This window comes from Scophthalmus maximus, chromosome 1 (genome assembly GCF_022379125.1).
Source record: "Scophthalmus maximus strain ysfricsl-2021 chromosome 1, ASM2237912v1, whole genome shotgun sequence".
NCBI lineage: Eukaryota > Metazoa > Chordata > Actinopteri > Pleuronectiformes > Scophthalmidae > Scophthalmus > Scophthalmus maximus.
Window position 1 is genome coordinate 27,330,877 of NC_061515.1, and position 14,463 is coordinate 27,345,339.

At 43.0% G+C, this 14,463-nt stretch overlaps 1 protein-coding gene and 1 long non-coding RNA gene across 19 annotated transcripts in view; both read left to right on the top strand.

The window, feature by feature from the left end:
* Positions 1-13,172, top strand: part of mbnl2 (muscleblind-like splicing regulator 2) — a 49,260-nt gene extending 36,088 nt beyond the window's left edge. For 6 of the 14 annotated variants that reach the window (XM_035624269.2, XM_047330855.1, XM_035624232.2 and 3 more), the window contains 4 exons: positions 1,426-1,479; positions 1,989-2,139; positions 3,899-3,934; positions 9,169-13,172. In XM_035624269.2, coding sequence (XP_035480162.1) covers positions 1,426-1,479; positions 1,989-2,139; positions 3,899-3,934; positions 9,169-9,293 — 366 coding nt within the window. In that variant the 3' untranslated portion in view covers positions 9,294-13,172. Of the gene's footprint in view, positions 1-1,425; positions 1,480-1,988; positions 2,140-3,898; positions 3,935-5,370; positions 5,466-9,168 lie in introns of all 14 variants that reach the window. The other 8 variants (XM_047330867.1, XM_035624279.2, XM_035624306.2 and 5 more) reach the window with 7 other exon arrangements.
* LOC118301237 overlaps positions 1-14,463 on the top strand; it is a 1,055,945-nt gene that overhangs the window by 443,341 nt on the left and 598,141 nt on the right. The gene's annotated exons all lie outside the window — the stretch shown is intronic.

Consider the following 14,463-nt stretch of genomic DNA (forward strand, 5'->3'; position numbering starts at 1 on the left):
CCTCTAGCTCTTAGCCTTAAGCCTGAGAACTTTTATTGAAGCAGAGAACCATAAAACCTGTACTGCTGCACTGCCGCAAATAGGTAATATCATTATCCATGATTCACTTTTTAAAATGTATTTATTAATCTAATCAAATAGGCAGATAAGGTCACACATTAACAGTTACAGTAAAAAAGATTGTGTTCTTGAGATTATGTTGTTATGTTCCACTGTGCCACATTGTGTGTCGCTTGCCACGCTGTGACCTTCTTCCTCATCGCAACGCGAATGCAGTCACCTTTGCTTTTCACGTCACCCTAAATGGACCATCCTTCATTTGAACTAACCGCAGTGTCTATTAACACCGCATCTTTTGATAGGATGTATTTTTGGAGTACATTTTCAAAATGCTCATTCATGAAACAAAAGGCTTGTGCATGGACCCTTTAAAGTGCTGTGATCATCAACACCCACCTCATCTTTTTTTTTCTTCTTCAGCAGTGACATCACATATAAGGTCGTTTTTTTTAAATCAAAATCAAAACTTTTAACTATCACCAAAATTAAACGTAGTTGCTTCTCGATTTTAAAATCGTTTTTTGAAGAATAAACAGAGCTCCACATTCTGTGATTGAACTATAACTGCGCTTCACATTGTGTCACCTCCCCCCTGAAGTTCATCGACCACACTAACAAGGCCACATGCGCTCACCATGCAGGAAAAGGATGCGATATTTCATACAATTATTTTTAGCTGCACCTGAACATGCCTGAGATGATCTGTGCGTTTGATCCGATCACACGAACGTGTCAAGATCTCGCTGAGCTCACTCACATCCCAGACCCCCCCAAAAACACCTCACACCCTCGAACAGAGTAAAACCCAGGAGCAGCGTAAAAGTTGTGTGTGTGTGTGTAGGACTTGAAGTATCCCACTTTGAAATCCGTAGGGACAGACATCACGAGAAGTGTCAGCCCAGTATTTATAGTCTGCATCACTTGTGTTTTACCTTACTTACCATTTTGTTCTTGCGTAGAAGTACAAAAAAGTTGATTCACTTGTTCAGAAAATAGTAACTACCAAATGCTTTCCCAGTAGTTTTTTTTAAGTACATCGTAGAATCTTGCTCTTTTTAAAAAAAATTAACCAAAGGTTAATGTAGATGCTTTGTTGCTGTTTGATACTAATTCAAAAAAAGAAAGAAAAGTAGCAATGTTTCTTTAAAGTAAACAAAACAATTTTTTGTTTATGTGCATGCCTATTGTTTTGTATGTGGTATACTTGCATTCAGATTATTTTTGTTTTTGTTTTTTTCCTTCTCACCTATCCACAATGCAATGCTGTCCCCCATGACGCACCTCTGCTTGCTGTTACCTGTATGTTAATACGCTTGAATCCCATTGGCCCACTGCCATCATGTGCTCGCTGCCTGCTAATTAAAGACTCAGTCGACTGCCAAAGCAATGAAGCGACCCCTCGAGGCAACTGTAGACCTGGTACTTTGACCTTTCACCTTTTGCTTTGCATGTAGCTTCTTTAATTGTACTGTAGCCACTCACAAAAATTTTAAGTTGGCTCTTTTGTTTGTGTGATGTACCATGTAAAACACTTTAAAGTTTAAATATTTATCACTGATGATCACCAGTGGCAATTGTAGATTGTACTGTACATTTATTTTAAATGAACAACGTAATGTTAAAATAATTCCAGTTATTTTTTCTTTAATGTGTTTGTCGATGATTGCCTTGCCATGGTGTAGTTTTTCATTGTCCTTGTGATAGTTACAGCAAGTTTCCATTTTTATTTTTGCCTTGTTGTGCTGTGCGTAGACAAAAAAACAGATTTAGAAAATATCTGTGTTGACTTAAACGAGTATCCAGTTCCAATCTTTTGTGCTTTTTGTTATGTGTGTGTGTGTGTGTGTGTGTGTGTGTGTGTGTGTGTCTGCGTGTGTGCCTGCGTGTGTGCGTTTGCGTGCGTGTGTCTGTGTGTTGTGGGTGGCTAGGCGTTCCCCCACGGCGTCCTCCAGCCCCTACCAAAGAGACAAGCACTTGAGAAGAGCAACGGAGCAAGCTCCCTGTTCAACCCCAGTTTTTTGCACTACCAGCAGGCGCTGGCCAACGCACAGCTCCAGCAGCCCGCTTTCTTTCCCACAGGTAAGCAAGCGCTCGCGATAAGTACGCACGGCACCACAGATGGAGATAGACGCTACGCATAGGTCTGCAGAACACACACAGATAAGCTTGATGTGCCGAGCTCGCCCTTTATCTTTAATTTTTGGAGTTTTGAATGCAAAAAAGAGAGAGAGAGATTCTCCCGTAATCAGCTCCATCTGTGTAGTTCTGTCTTTTCTTTTCAGAGGGATTTACTTCGGTGTGTATTAACTCATAACTGCTGCCAGGTACCAGGCCAGTGCAGGCTTTGATGAGAGCAATAAAAGATATGATATATTACCACCCGAATTGGATTTACCTGTCAGTTGAACACTTAAACAGACAAAAGAGCAAAACAAGCCTGGTTGTGTCCAACACAAAGGCTCAGTAACTTTGTTTAGGCTTCAATTTCAGGGGAGGAATAAGATAAAGAAAAAAGCGATAAGCCTTTAAAAGAAAATAATGGCTTTTTTTCCGCGAAAAAATCAGTTAAAAATGTCTTGACTGACATCAATATTAAAAAAAACTAAAAAACAATTTTCCCCAAATTAATTCAGGTGTGCTCTCCTATTCCTCTTCAATCCTTTGCCCCCCAAACGAAACACCCTCTCTCTCTCTGTGAACCATCATCACACAGGAACTAACAGTAGCTCGAGTCCCCGCGGCTAAACCTGCTAAATGAGTAAAACTGCAGCTAATGCAGGTAGTGGTAGCTTCACTCATGAGTCATGTGGACGAGACTCTTATCTGTCCCTCGCTCCTCTGTCTCCTGCTCTTCTGGTTTCTCTGCGGAGTGAGGCGTCTGACAAGCCCCTCATCCCTCTGTATGTGTAGCTTTCAGTTGGTAGGTCCCTGATTAGGGATGCACTAAGGGTCCGCCACTGTGCTCATGTACTCATGAAACTACTCCGATCCCACCGTACCAGGTACAACTTAGCGGCAATGTAGCATCCTCGAGTTGAGCAGGCAGGCGGCAGTCAGCGGAGGAGGAGGAGCAATATCAGCAATTTGGAAATATTTTAACCTTAACAAGGATGCCAAAAGTAGAGCAGACTGCAAACTTTGAATAGCAGATGACGGTAAAACTTGTTTTTTAAAGTCATTGTTAGAACTAAAATGGCTTTATGAAGTACTCGCTAACAGCAGGTACCCAAATGTAAGTATTTGTACTTGTACTGGGTCTGAACAACTCATCTGAATGAATCTGGGTGGACTTGCACTGACCCTGCATGATGCTGCCGTGTGGCCCTGTCACCTCTCCTCTGTTTGTTATAATTTATTTATCTATATATTTATCATAAATTTGACCCGGTGACCTTTACGCTCACTTGTCCGTTGACATGTAGAAAGGAAAGTCTGAAAATTGATGAACAGAGTGAATAAAGTAAAAAAAAATCAAATAAGTAAATCCTTATCCATCAGTTCCTTCCGTCATGTCTGCATACGATAACCAGACGTGCAAAACGTTAGACACGACCTTCATTTCATGTCCTACAGTATAACTCATCTGTGTGTAAACAGTGTTTTTCCCACTAATATCATAACTCGTGAAGGGAATCGCTCCGCTTGCTACAGTTCACTGCATTTGCCACTGTAGCAGTAGCATCCGAGCTGTCTTCAATTATTTTAGTTATGTCCTGTATAACCTTGTTGTTATCCTCTCTCTCAATTAACCCTTTTTCTTTCCTCCTCTCTCTCTCTCTCCCTCCCTCTCTCTCTGTCTCCCTCTCTGTCTCTATCTTTCTCTGCATGAACACAACAGGGTCAGTCTTTTGCATGACTCCCGCTAGCAGTCTTGGTAGGTCCCGACCTTCCCTTTTGCTCTCTCATGCACATTGTTTGATGTAGGTGGGCGTGTGTGTGGGTGGGTGGGGTCGGAGGGGGGTGAGTGGGCAATATCTGCAGCCCTGACAGGTGAGACAAAAGGTCGCCGCTTCACCGAATTGCCTCCTGTCGAGGCGATGAAACACCTTTTCAAATGTTGCTTTGGAAAATTCTCATGAAACCAGGCATTTCTTTTTATGTGAAACACACTTATATTTCATTTTGTGTCACCTGAAATAGTTGTTCTTGTCTCCTCACTGACCTTTTCTCGCTAATGACTGATGTGTTGATGATTCAAAATGTTAGCCCAGATAAAAATACAGCAGACAGATTTTTCTGTGCATTCTTAAGCTGTAGGATTTAGCCACTTGTCTTGTTTGCTGTGCTGTGTTGATCAGGAAATTTAAATCAGTTTCCCAGAGAAGTTACGCCAAGTTTTGTCTTGAGGAGAAGAGGATGGGAACTACAAAAAAAAAAGTCCCAGTCAGCTTAACAGCAGGAATTAAATGGCAAAAGGCGCGGTTAGACCTGGTATCAACATCTGTCCCTGATAGATCTGATCACATGTGGACATCAGATCCCACTTCCACGCTGTATATCCAAATAAACGCATGGTCGTCTCTGTTCACAAAGACTAGATGATGTTGTTTTCAGCCAGTGCGACTGTACAGATGTGTCAGTGTTTGTGTGCGAGAGTGAATTCAAACTGCTAAAAAGTAAACGTGCCCCAGAGCCGAGCGATCGGATCTCAAATGCTCGGCTCATTCGGGACAGATGTGAACACCAGGTCTGAACGGACTCTCAGAATAATGATTTTAAACATAATTTTAACGCAGTCCATCAGAGTTGCATGTTTTTTGGCCGCCTGGATTCTTGGCATCATCCTGCTGTTCATCGTTAGTCGGCCCACATGGACAAAAAAGAAAAAATTTCCATCCTTGCTGCCAAAAATGTCGTAGATTCCTAATATTCGTGCCCCTTTTTAACTTCTCTGGGGAAAAAAACAGCTAACTGATTTTCCATATAAATTTCCTTACTTGTGATTGTAATCAGCTTCTCTCCTCTTGTTTTTTGTTTTTGTTTTTTTTTCTCCCACGCTCTCTTTTCTTTCTTTCTTTCTTTCTTTCTTTCTGTCCTCCTTGCTTTGCTTTGTGAATGGTTGCATGCCATCTGCCGGTGTAACCCTAACGATGGCTTGCTGGCTCTCTGTAACATCCGCCACCACCACCACCATCAACAACAACAACAACAAACGACACCGTCGACACAAAAACACGCACGTCACAACGGTTGCCATGGTTGCCATAACGCTACACCTACCTGTCCATCGCTACCACCCCCCCCCTTCCCTCTCCCCCATTCCTCCCTTCACCTCCCCTCTCCCTCCCTCCCTCCCTCAAAAAACCAAAGTCCCAATGATGTACAGTGCTACGCCTGCTACTGTCTCTGCAGCAACAACTCCTGCCACAAGTGTCCCCTACGCAGCAACAGCACCAGCCAATCAGGTTTGCTCCTTTTAAAGCTTTCTTTCATCAGTCCCCGGAGCTCTGAATAAGTACTGCCTCCCAAAACAGGCCGCAATAAGCTGCAGCTGAGCCAGAGCCCACGCCCCGGCCCCTCCCCGTCCACACTCTTGTGGCCGCACTGGGCGAGCTCACCCTGGCATGAAAGCCTTGTGAGTGGCCGTCTTCCAGAGAGCGTAAAGGCGGAGGCGGGGCTACCTGAGCGAGCAGAGTTTCGTGTTTCATGTAAAACAGCCCCCATTCGGCGCCGCCAACAAGCACTTCTTCAGAGCTCCCACATTTGCAAAGTAGTAGTTGTGTTGTGTTGCACTACTTCCTGTTTTTTTTTTTTATGCATGTACTGTTTTAAGTTTTATTTTTCCACTTTTCTTGTTGTTGTCAATTAAGCCTCTCCATCTGCAGCAGGGGCGTCATCTGTGCCGCTTGTGTTGCCGTGCAAACACACGTTTGAGCAAACACACACAGACAGTTCCTCCAGCACTTGACTCGTAACCACTGCCGCCCAGTCGGATCTTTTCCTGTTTCCACTTCCCCCAGGTCCACCTTTTTTCCGAGCTGTAGAATAAAAGGGAGAATAACTGTGAGTTACGAGGGGTGTGCCCCGTCATGGAAAGTGATCACAGAAGTTGTCTAAAAATGGCCTCCGAATCGGCGGCTCTCCTGTTGCTGCGTGTCAGCAGCGGGAGCCAGGAAAGCAGTGCCAGGTTTTTGAATGCCAGAGTGACGCATGTGTGCCCCGTTTTAAACCTGGAAATTTCGGCACAATGGTGGCACTCTGGCCTCCAGCAGCTGGTAATCATTTACTGCCAGTGACTGTACAGCGGTGCCATTTAAGACAGACACAGATGAAGGTAGAAATATGGGTGGGAAACATCATGTCAGGGTGCAGAATCGGCAACAGCAGCGCACGAATGACAAAAATAGAGTTGTTAGTTGACTTACTGCCTCTATGTTCCAAAGACAAGAAGACATTAATAAAAGAAAACCTTATAAAACAGTCCCTGTATCTCAGCTGGGATGGGGGGGAAAAATTGGAGGTTCTCGCTGTAAAAAATGAAAATCACAAGTAATTCATTTCATTTCTCCGAGACCCCCCTCTGGCCACCGCACCTTGTGCTTTATTGCCCCTCACAGGCCACCAGTGTGTGCACTTCCTGTGAGTCACCGTCTCTTCCTGTAATTGGCATTCAGCAGCAGTAGCAGCAGGAAGCAGAGCTGCTCTTTAAAGATGCATGTGGGACAAGGGAGCCGGAGAAAAACACTGACGTCAGCCCATCGCTGTCTGTCTCCGTCTGCCTCCATCTCTCCCTCCCTCCCTCCCTCCTTCGCTCCCTCTCTCCTCTCGCCGCCCTGCATCAAGAAACCTCCAGCGAGGACACGGTTAACTCTGCGAATCACCAGCTGCGCTGCACACAGTGCACGCCTTGTTCAGTACAGTCATCCCCATCGTATGGTTCCTCGGAATAAACATACATGCTGTTTATATTTGTATATTTATTCAAGGCCACATGATGTTGACATCGCTGCTTTTGCCAGAAATCAGTCCGCAAAGCCAGAGTTAGTACTCATATATCCTTAATTATTAACTGACTGCTGGAGTTGGAAAGAACGGGAGAATTATTATAAATATTGTGCTATTAATGTTTTAAAAATATTAAACCTGTTGGTGTCTTTAGATAAAATGAGATTCAAAATAGATGCCGCACGTGCATGAGTCAGTCCAGACATGATGGTTGATGGGTTCAGAGTTTGGTCACATCATCATGACCCTCTGTAATGTGACTTGTGACATGAGCAGTACCAACCAGTCACATCACTCCGGGTGCTGACGGTGCTTGGGCAGCTTCTGCTGGAAGATTGTGAGGCTGCAGCGCCCTCTGCTGTCGGAACACAGCGTCACATTAACGCTGCACGTGATCATCAGTCCGACTGCCGGCCTGGTGACAGATCATAATGAGGGAGGAGCAGGGTTCACTCTCTAACCGCTCTGTGCAGGAAACGTGTCCTTATTCTTATCACGGTGGTTCAAATGAAGGGTCACTGAGATCAATTAGAATGTCTAATCTGATATTAATGTGTTAAAAAAAAATATCACATCTTCTTGTTTTAGTTAGTTTTTACCCTCCTGTGGTGCCAGAGGGGTGGAGTGTACTGTCACATCTAGCTGATTCCACTCAATAATATTTATATATATTTCCATTCTGCACTCTGGGGCACGTCACAAACACTCTCCACGTGTGTGTGTGTGTGTGTGTGTGTGTGTGTGTGTGTGTGTGTGTGTGTGTGTGTGTGTGTGTGTGTGTGTGTGTGTGTGTGTGTGTGTGTGTGTGTGTGTGTGTGTGTGTGTGTGTGTGTGTGTGTGTGTGTGTGTGTGTGTGTGTGTCGTGACCAGTGGCTTCTGTCCTTTGCTCTGGCCGTCTGTCGTCTGTTAACAAGCGCCATGCGGCGTCGCTCTGTGTCGGCTTGCTGCCAGCGGCGACCACATGATGGCAGACAGCAGCTCTTCTACCTGTCTCCTCCTCTCCCCTCCTCTTCTTCTTTTTCTTTTCTTCCTCCCTCTCTTTGTTGTGTGGTGTATCAGTCTGTACTGTACACACTGACTGAGGTGACCAGACCTGGTGTCAAAACAGATATTTATCAGCCTCAGCTTTCTGGGATATGGTCGTCGTGGTAATCGCCTCTGACTGAAAGCCTCAGTATGCCCAACGTGGTTTCTGTGATGTGTCGTCAGACCATGTTTAATAATAAATGTCGTCATATCTTTGTGCATCACACCGCATCCCAAGCCTCTCTCCAAATACTCGCCTCCTATTGCGTTTTCTCCAAGAAATTTGTGGTGTTGCATTTTGCATTTTGCAAGTTTACTTCTCCCAAATCGTTGCTAGCAGCTCGCCGGAGAAGGAATCAAAAGCCGCTTTTATACAGAGACCTCCTCATTATGTTTCCTTCGCCTGGTTACAAAAACGAAACCAGTGTTCTGCCACGTGCCGGACGTCCAGTATCGGAAGTAAAACAGGAAACACAACAGTATTGACGTTCCTGTCCCCACCCGCCACTGTCCCTCCTTATTACACGGACATTGAACCGGCTCTGTGACTACCTCTGCTGCCAGCTTCAAGGACAACAACAAGAACAATGCCACCATCCATAATCGTTCCGTGTTCGTACCTTTTATATAAAATGTCAGAAAAGTCAGAACAGTCCCACCTTTTACAGACTGTGTCGTCGCCGTGTCGCAGACGGGACTTTCTTCCTGTGTTAACTGTCGCCCTCCCTCCCCAGATGCATAAATCTAATATACGGTGTAAACGTTCTCATTTCTCCAGTGTAAAAATAAACCAAATCAACACGAAAACACAACAAATGAACCAACCTGATGACACATTTGGACCAGAGGGGAGAAAAATGTAGATTTGATTTGTATCATGGGGAAAAATTGGTTTCAAATTGTAAAAAGTCTGATTGCTCGGCGTGTCTTTTGGTGCACTTTGTTGGAAGCATACTGAGGTCTTTGGTAGGCGGAAAGAATAGACAAAGAGATGCCAAACACACGCACAAAAAAGCAAAAGCAGTTTGTGTACTGAATGTTCCTTTCTGACATGTTGATTAAATCCTTTCCTCTCCTTGTTTTCACTGCTTCCCTTCTCTTCCGTCCTCCTCCTCCTCCTCTGTCCCTCTCCTGCAGATCATCCTGAAGTAAGTGTCAGGACGGGAGCGGAGTGTCACGAAGCTGCACTAGGAAACCCAAAACAGCCCCTGTGTAAATACTACCTTACCTCTCCCATAGAGGTCCAGCAACCTGCATGCTAAGAGTGTGACACTTCAATTTAACCATAAGAACTGCAGTGCCCGTGTCACACACACACACAAACACAGAAAAGAAAGAAAAACAAAAAAAAAGATATATACTGTATGTATTGCTAGAAAAAAAAACTATTCACATAAAAAGTCAAAAATGTTCTTATGTATTATACGACACACATAGCAGACACATTATAGAGGTCATTTTAACAACCATTCTCCCAAAGTACCGTCTCTCCCCTCTCTTTTCATATTTATTCTGAAAAAAACCTCTGCACAACGTTCATCCCTTTGGTTAGAAAACAAACAAAAAAAATCAAGATGCTTGATTTTGCACTATATGAGAAATATAGTGCTTTGACGTGGACGGAGGAAGAGTCACAGGAAACCCGCGCACAGCCACACCGACGCACATGGCGAGGGGGTTTTCGTCCCAGGTCTTTTGCCCCCCCCCTCTACGAAGATGAATGTCCTTTGGGGGCGGACGGGCTCACGCTTTCTCAATGAGACTGGGCCCCTGCGAACGGGGTCTCCTCGGCGACCCCTCACCTGCCCCCAGACGCTGTTCAGATGCCATGATGACGCTCGTCCTCGCCCTCATCCCGGGACACATCTTGCCAAAGCTTGGAAGAGGACGACGCAGTCAAGCTGTGCCAGAAAAGCAGCAGAGCCCCCATTCGCAAAACTCCCCAGACAAATTCCTCTTTCTTTTGCCATCGCGAAACGCTGCTCAGAGCGCCCCCCTTTACTCGTTTGTTCGACGCTGGGTTTCGCTTCTTTGTTTAGGAGGAGCGGTGGGATCGATTGTGCACGGATGTCTTTTTTTTGCATGCAGTCGGGACGGGGGGGGGGGGGGAGACAGCGCCCAGTGTTGACGGAAGATTTGTCGTGGCCATTACTGAAAAAGCCTAAAGGCGCGGGGTCCGTGCCAAGGGCTTCACGAAGCTTGGCGGTTTCGCTGCGGACATACCAAGCCTTTGCGTGCGTGTTACGTGTGTGTACGTGTGTTTGTTTTCGTATATCTGGAGACTGATGGTCTGCCGGCAGACTGGGACTCGACGCGAGGTCTGGCGGGTGACGACGACACCAGGGCCTGGCAGGAGAGCGCGTTGAGGGGCGGGTGAAGGATTTTAAGTGCTAAGACTAAAACAAACAAAAAAAAAACGGTGCATTTGACGAGGCTCGTCAAGATTAACTTGAACTTGGACTGGAGGGCTATCTGTGACCGTCGGTTGTCCCGTCCAACCCTACTATCACCGATAATCCTGTTCCATTTTAGAAAACTGTAGAAGTGCCTAAAAAAAAAAATGCTCATCAACAACACATGCATCCAGAGTGTATCACTAAAAAGTACAGACACGACACACCGGCTGTCGGAACATGGACCTCTCGGGAAAGACATCACTTTCTTTTTCTCTTTCTCTTCTTTTTGCCGAACGGTTACAGGAAGCAAGTTTTTCTCGTGAACCAGTTCACTTAACATCACAAGTGACTTTAAACGAAAACACACACAAAAAAAGGTTGAAGTTGGAAGAAACGACAAATCAAAAATAGCTTTGTAGAATGTTCGGTGACTTTCGCGGCGTGAACCATCGTTTCCTCACCGTGGTTCGAGTAGTTTACATGAGGAACGTGGGCGAGAGAGGAAAAAAAAACTACATGTATTGTAAACTGTGTAATGTGTCTCTTCTTTTGAGAGTTTATATTCATAGTTCTAGAAATATATTCAAAGTTATTTAAAAAAATTGTGTTGTGTCTACTATCAAAGTATGTTTGACCCCCCGATCGCCCTCCACACCTCCAACTTCCTGAACAATCATTTTGGGTTTTTTAGGGTTATTTTATTATTTCAGACCAACCGTCTTTTAGTCTTGGCATTTTAACTCATCATACTAAATCTTATTTTCCATTTTTAAAAATTCTAATGTAATTTCATGGTGCTCGATTAACATTGACAATCCACAATCAGACTCATGGTTTTGCTTTTTTTTCATTCACTTTGAATCGTCTCCATGTTTTTGATTTGTGCGTAATATTTCGTGGAAGGTGGTGAACGTTTCTATTTTGTTGTAATTTATCTTGTGTTACTCTTCTTGGTCACATTTTAGTCCAAAAAAAAAAAAAATGTTGTAAACTATTCTATTTTGAAATGAATGTAATTTATTGAGCTGTTCTACGTCCCTGCACGGTTGGTCATTTCAAGGTCTAACCTGTCGGGGTCAGCCAATGAGAAGCAGTGGCGGCGGTGGGGGGGGGGGGGGGGGGGGGGGTTAAAAAAGTCGACCCACCGATAGAAAGCTCCTGGATCTTTCTTGCCTTCTCGTCGATATAAAAAGATCGCCGTGTCGCGGCGATGAGCATAGTTAGAGAATCGTTTGTGTTGTTGGGGGGAGGGGATCAAAAAAAAAGTTTATTGTATAGATGACATTTTACCAAAAAAAAAAACACAAAAAAAAGAGAACTAAATTTCAAAAAAGATGTACTTTTCACTCTAGTATGATAGTATTTCATAACAATATTAAGTTGTTGCTGTGGCAACCAAATGTTGCAATTACTAAAGTTCGGTATTTTTGTAAATGGCATTGTTGACAAGTTTGGTTTTTTTTCTTTTTCTTTTTGCTAGAACACTGTACACAAGGTAGATTGTAAAGAAAGATATGAGCATTTCTTACTCTTCACTGAGATTATGACAATTACCTAATATTTTCATTAGCAAACGATGGCCTCTGTAGTGCTGTGACTGTAACACTTACATAGATTGAAAGTCATCAATGTTACATAGATTATATATATAAATATATATATATATATATATATATATGAGAACTAAATAATCTATAAATTAATAAGTCGAGATGTACAGCTCTTCCCCCCCGACAAAGGACCTTGAGGTTCCACACGGAGACGTTTTATTTCGGAGCGTATGTATCGCCAGAGTTGAGGATTGCACTTTTCATATTGTTTAAAGATGTGATCTGTTTTTCATTTCCTGCTCGTGCAGTACGTCTGTTTATCAATCAAAAGCAGATAAATAACTTTTAATTCAACTTGTTGCATGGGAAAACAATATGTTTTTTTTTTCCTTTTTTCTTACTAAATGATAACATACTGAATGTTACAAGTGGAAAGAAAAAACAATGTCTGTACACAACATGTCCTCATTCGGTGACCCGCGATGCCCTTGTGTAAGGAATCCTCTTGAAATGTTTTTGTTTTTTTTAGAAATGTGTTTGCAATGATTGACTGATGGTTTAAAAAAGAAAATTGTAGGCACTTTCTGAGCAGTTGGTTCCAAACACTTTGCCTTATCTTGAGTCCATCGTGCTTAAGGTTTTATGTTTTTAAGAGCTCTTATGAAAAAGTGATTCCCCAAATCCCTCCTCAGTTTCATTTCAAATATATATATATATATATATATATATATATATACCTTTAAAATGTCAAATCATTTTTTAACGTTTTTTTGCGACAAGGCCAAAAAAATTTAAAAGGGTTGAACAGTCACTGATCTTTTCCCTCTGGTCTCCCAAAATCTGTAGTGGCATATTTTTTTATTATTATTCTTTTGTCCCATTGCCTTACAAAGGAACTGCTCGGAGCATGTAACTCACAGCTTTAGCCAGCAGAGGGCGCCACACTGGGGACTGGCAGGCGATGACTTGTGGTTGTCGCAGTGTACCCTAACCTACCATCAAAAAAAAAGATAAATTCACCCCCCTCGTCAGATTTTATAGTTTCAATGTAATCAGTTCTTAATGTATTTTTATTTTTTTTTTGCATATATTTTGTGCTATTTTATGTTTCTATAGTCCAATATTCCTTTGGTTCCAGCGAGATAGTGTAAAATCTATTGAAAGACAGAAATAAAGAAAATCAAAGGAGTGTTTATTTTTTCTGTCTGGACCTCTTATTTTATGCCACACACATAGAACTTGTTTGTGTCATATTTTACAACATTGGTATGGAAACATGCTTTATTATATCCAGTTTGTCCCAGACGTTTGCTTTTTAAACTCACCATAGAATGCTCCCTTATGTCCTGGTGTCCCTGGAGTCTACATTGGGAACTGCTGCCATTTAAAGTAAAACCATTAGCAGATTACAGATTACAGAAGTAAAACAATATCCCGGGTTATGGAAGGTATAAGGCTCTACACATACACAAAGACACATGACAAGATTTTAATGCATCTCGCGTTACAGTAACCTATAAAGACCGTAAGAGACAGAAGAAGTAAACGTTTTCCATTATCTTTCCCTCATTTCCTGTTTTTGAAATGAGGCCTTTTTTATATAAAGTTTCCGTGCTGCTGCAGTGTCCAAATCCCCCGTCGCCAATAAATCTCAGTGCCTCCAGAAATACTAGATGAGCTCAATGTGTTCCTCATCTTTCTCTGTGTGTTTACACTGGACGTACAGTATGATGCTGAACTTTGTGTAGCTATAACACAATGTAACAAATGACAAGTTACCCAATATTATAATCCTAATGTATGAATGTGCTGCTACATACATACAGTGTCACACATATTACATATTATCTCACAAAGAAAACATAGAGGAGAAGAACCGCGTCGAGACCCCCGGTGACCTCACTTGGTGGGCCGATGCAAGGAGAGGCCCCTCTGGTGGAACCACTCCCGTCACCAAGTGGATGCTTGACCTAGTTTCCACGGCAACTGTGGAGACTGTCCTCCCCCTGGAGAAGAATGACGTCATCACTTGTCTCAGCAAAAACTATTTTTTAAAAAGCCCCTAAAACGGCATATGCTTGCACTCGTGTGACCTCTATGGCAGCCACAGGCGAGGCCAGCAAAGATGTTCTTATGATGGAGACACGCAGTTTTTAAAAAAAAGCTTGGAATGTTGGTGGTGGTTTAATAGTTATATTCCAAAAAATTGGACTTTGGACACTCGACACGGTTTGTACAGTCAACACTGGTGTCTTTTAAACATGACCACGACCTTGACGCAAGATGTTATCGTGACTCACACTACAAACTCACGTTGAATGATGCTGATGTACATTACATAGATATATTTATATGGACAGTTTTAACAGTTCATCGATTTGCAATCGTCTGCTAAATTAATCGCCAACTATTTTGATAATGGATTAAATCGGTTCAAGTAGTTTCTGTGGGGGGAAAAAAGTCTCAATTCATCTTCGAAGTGAATA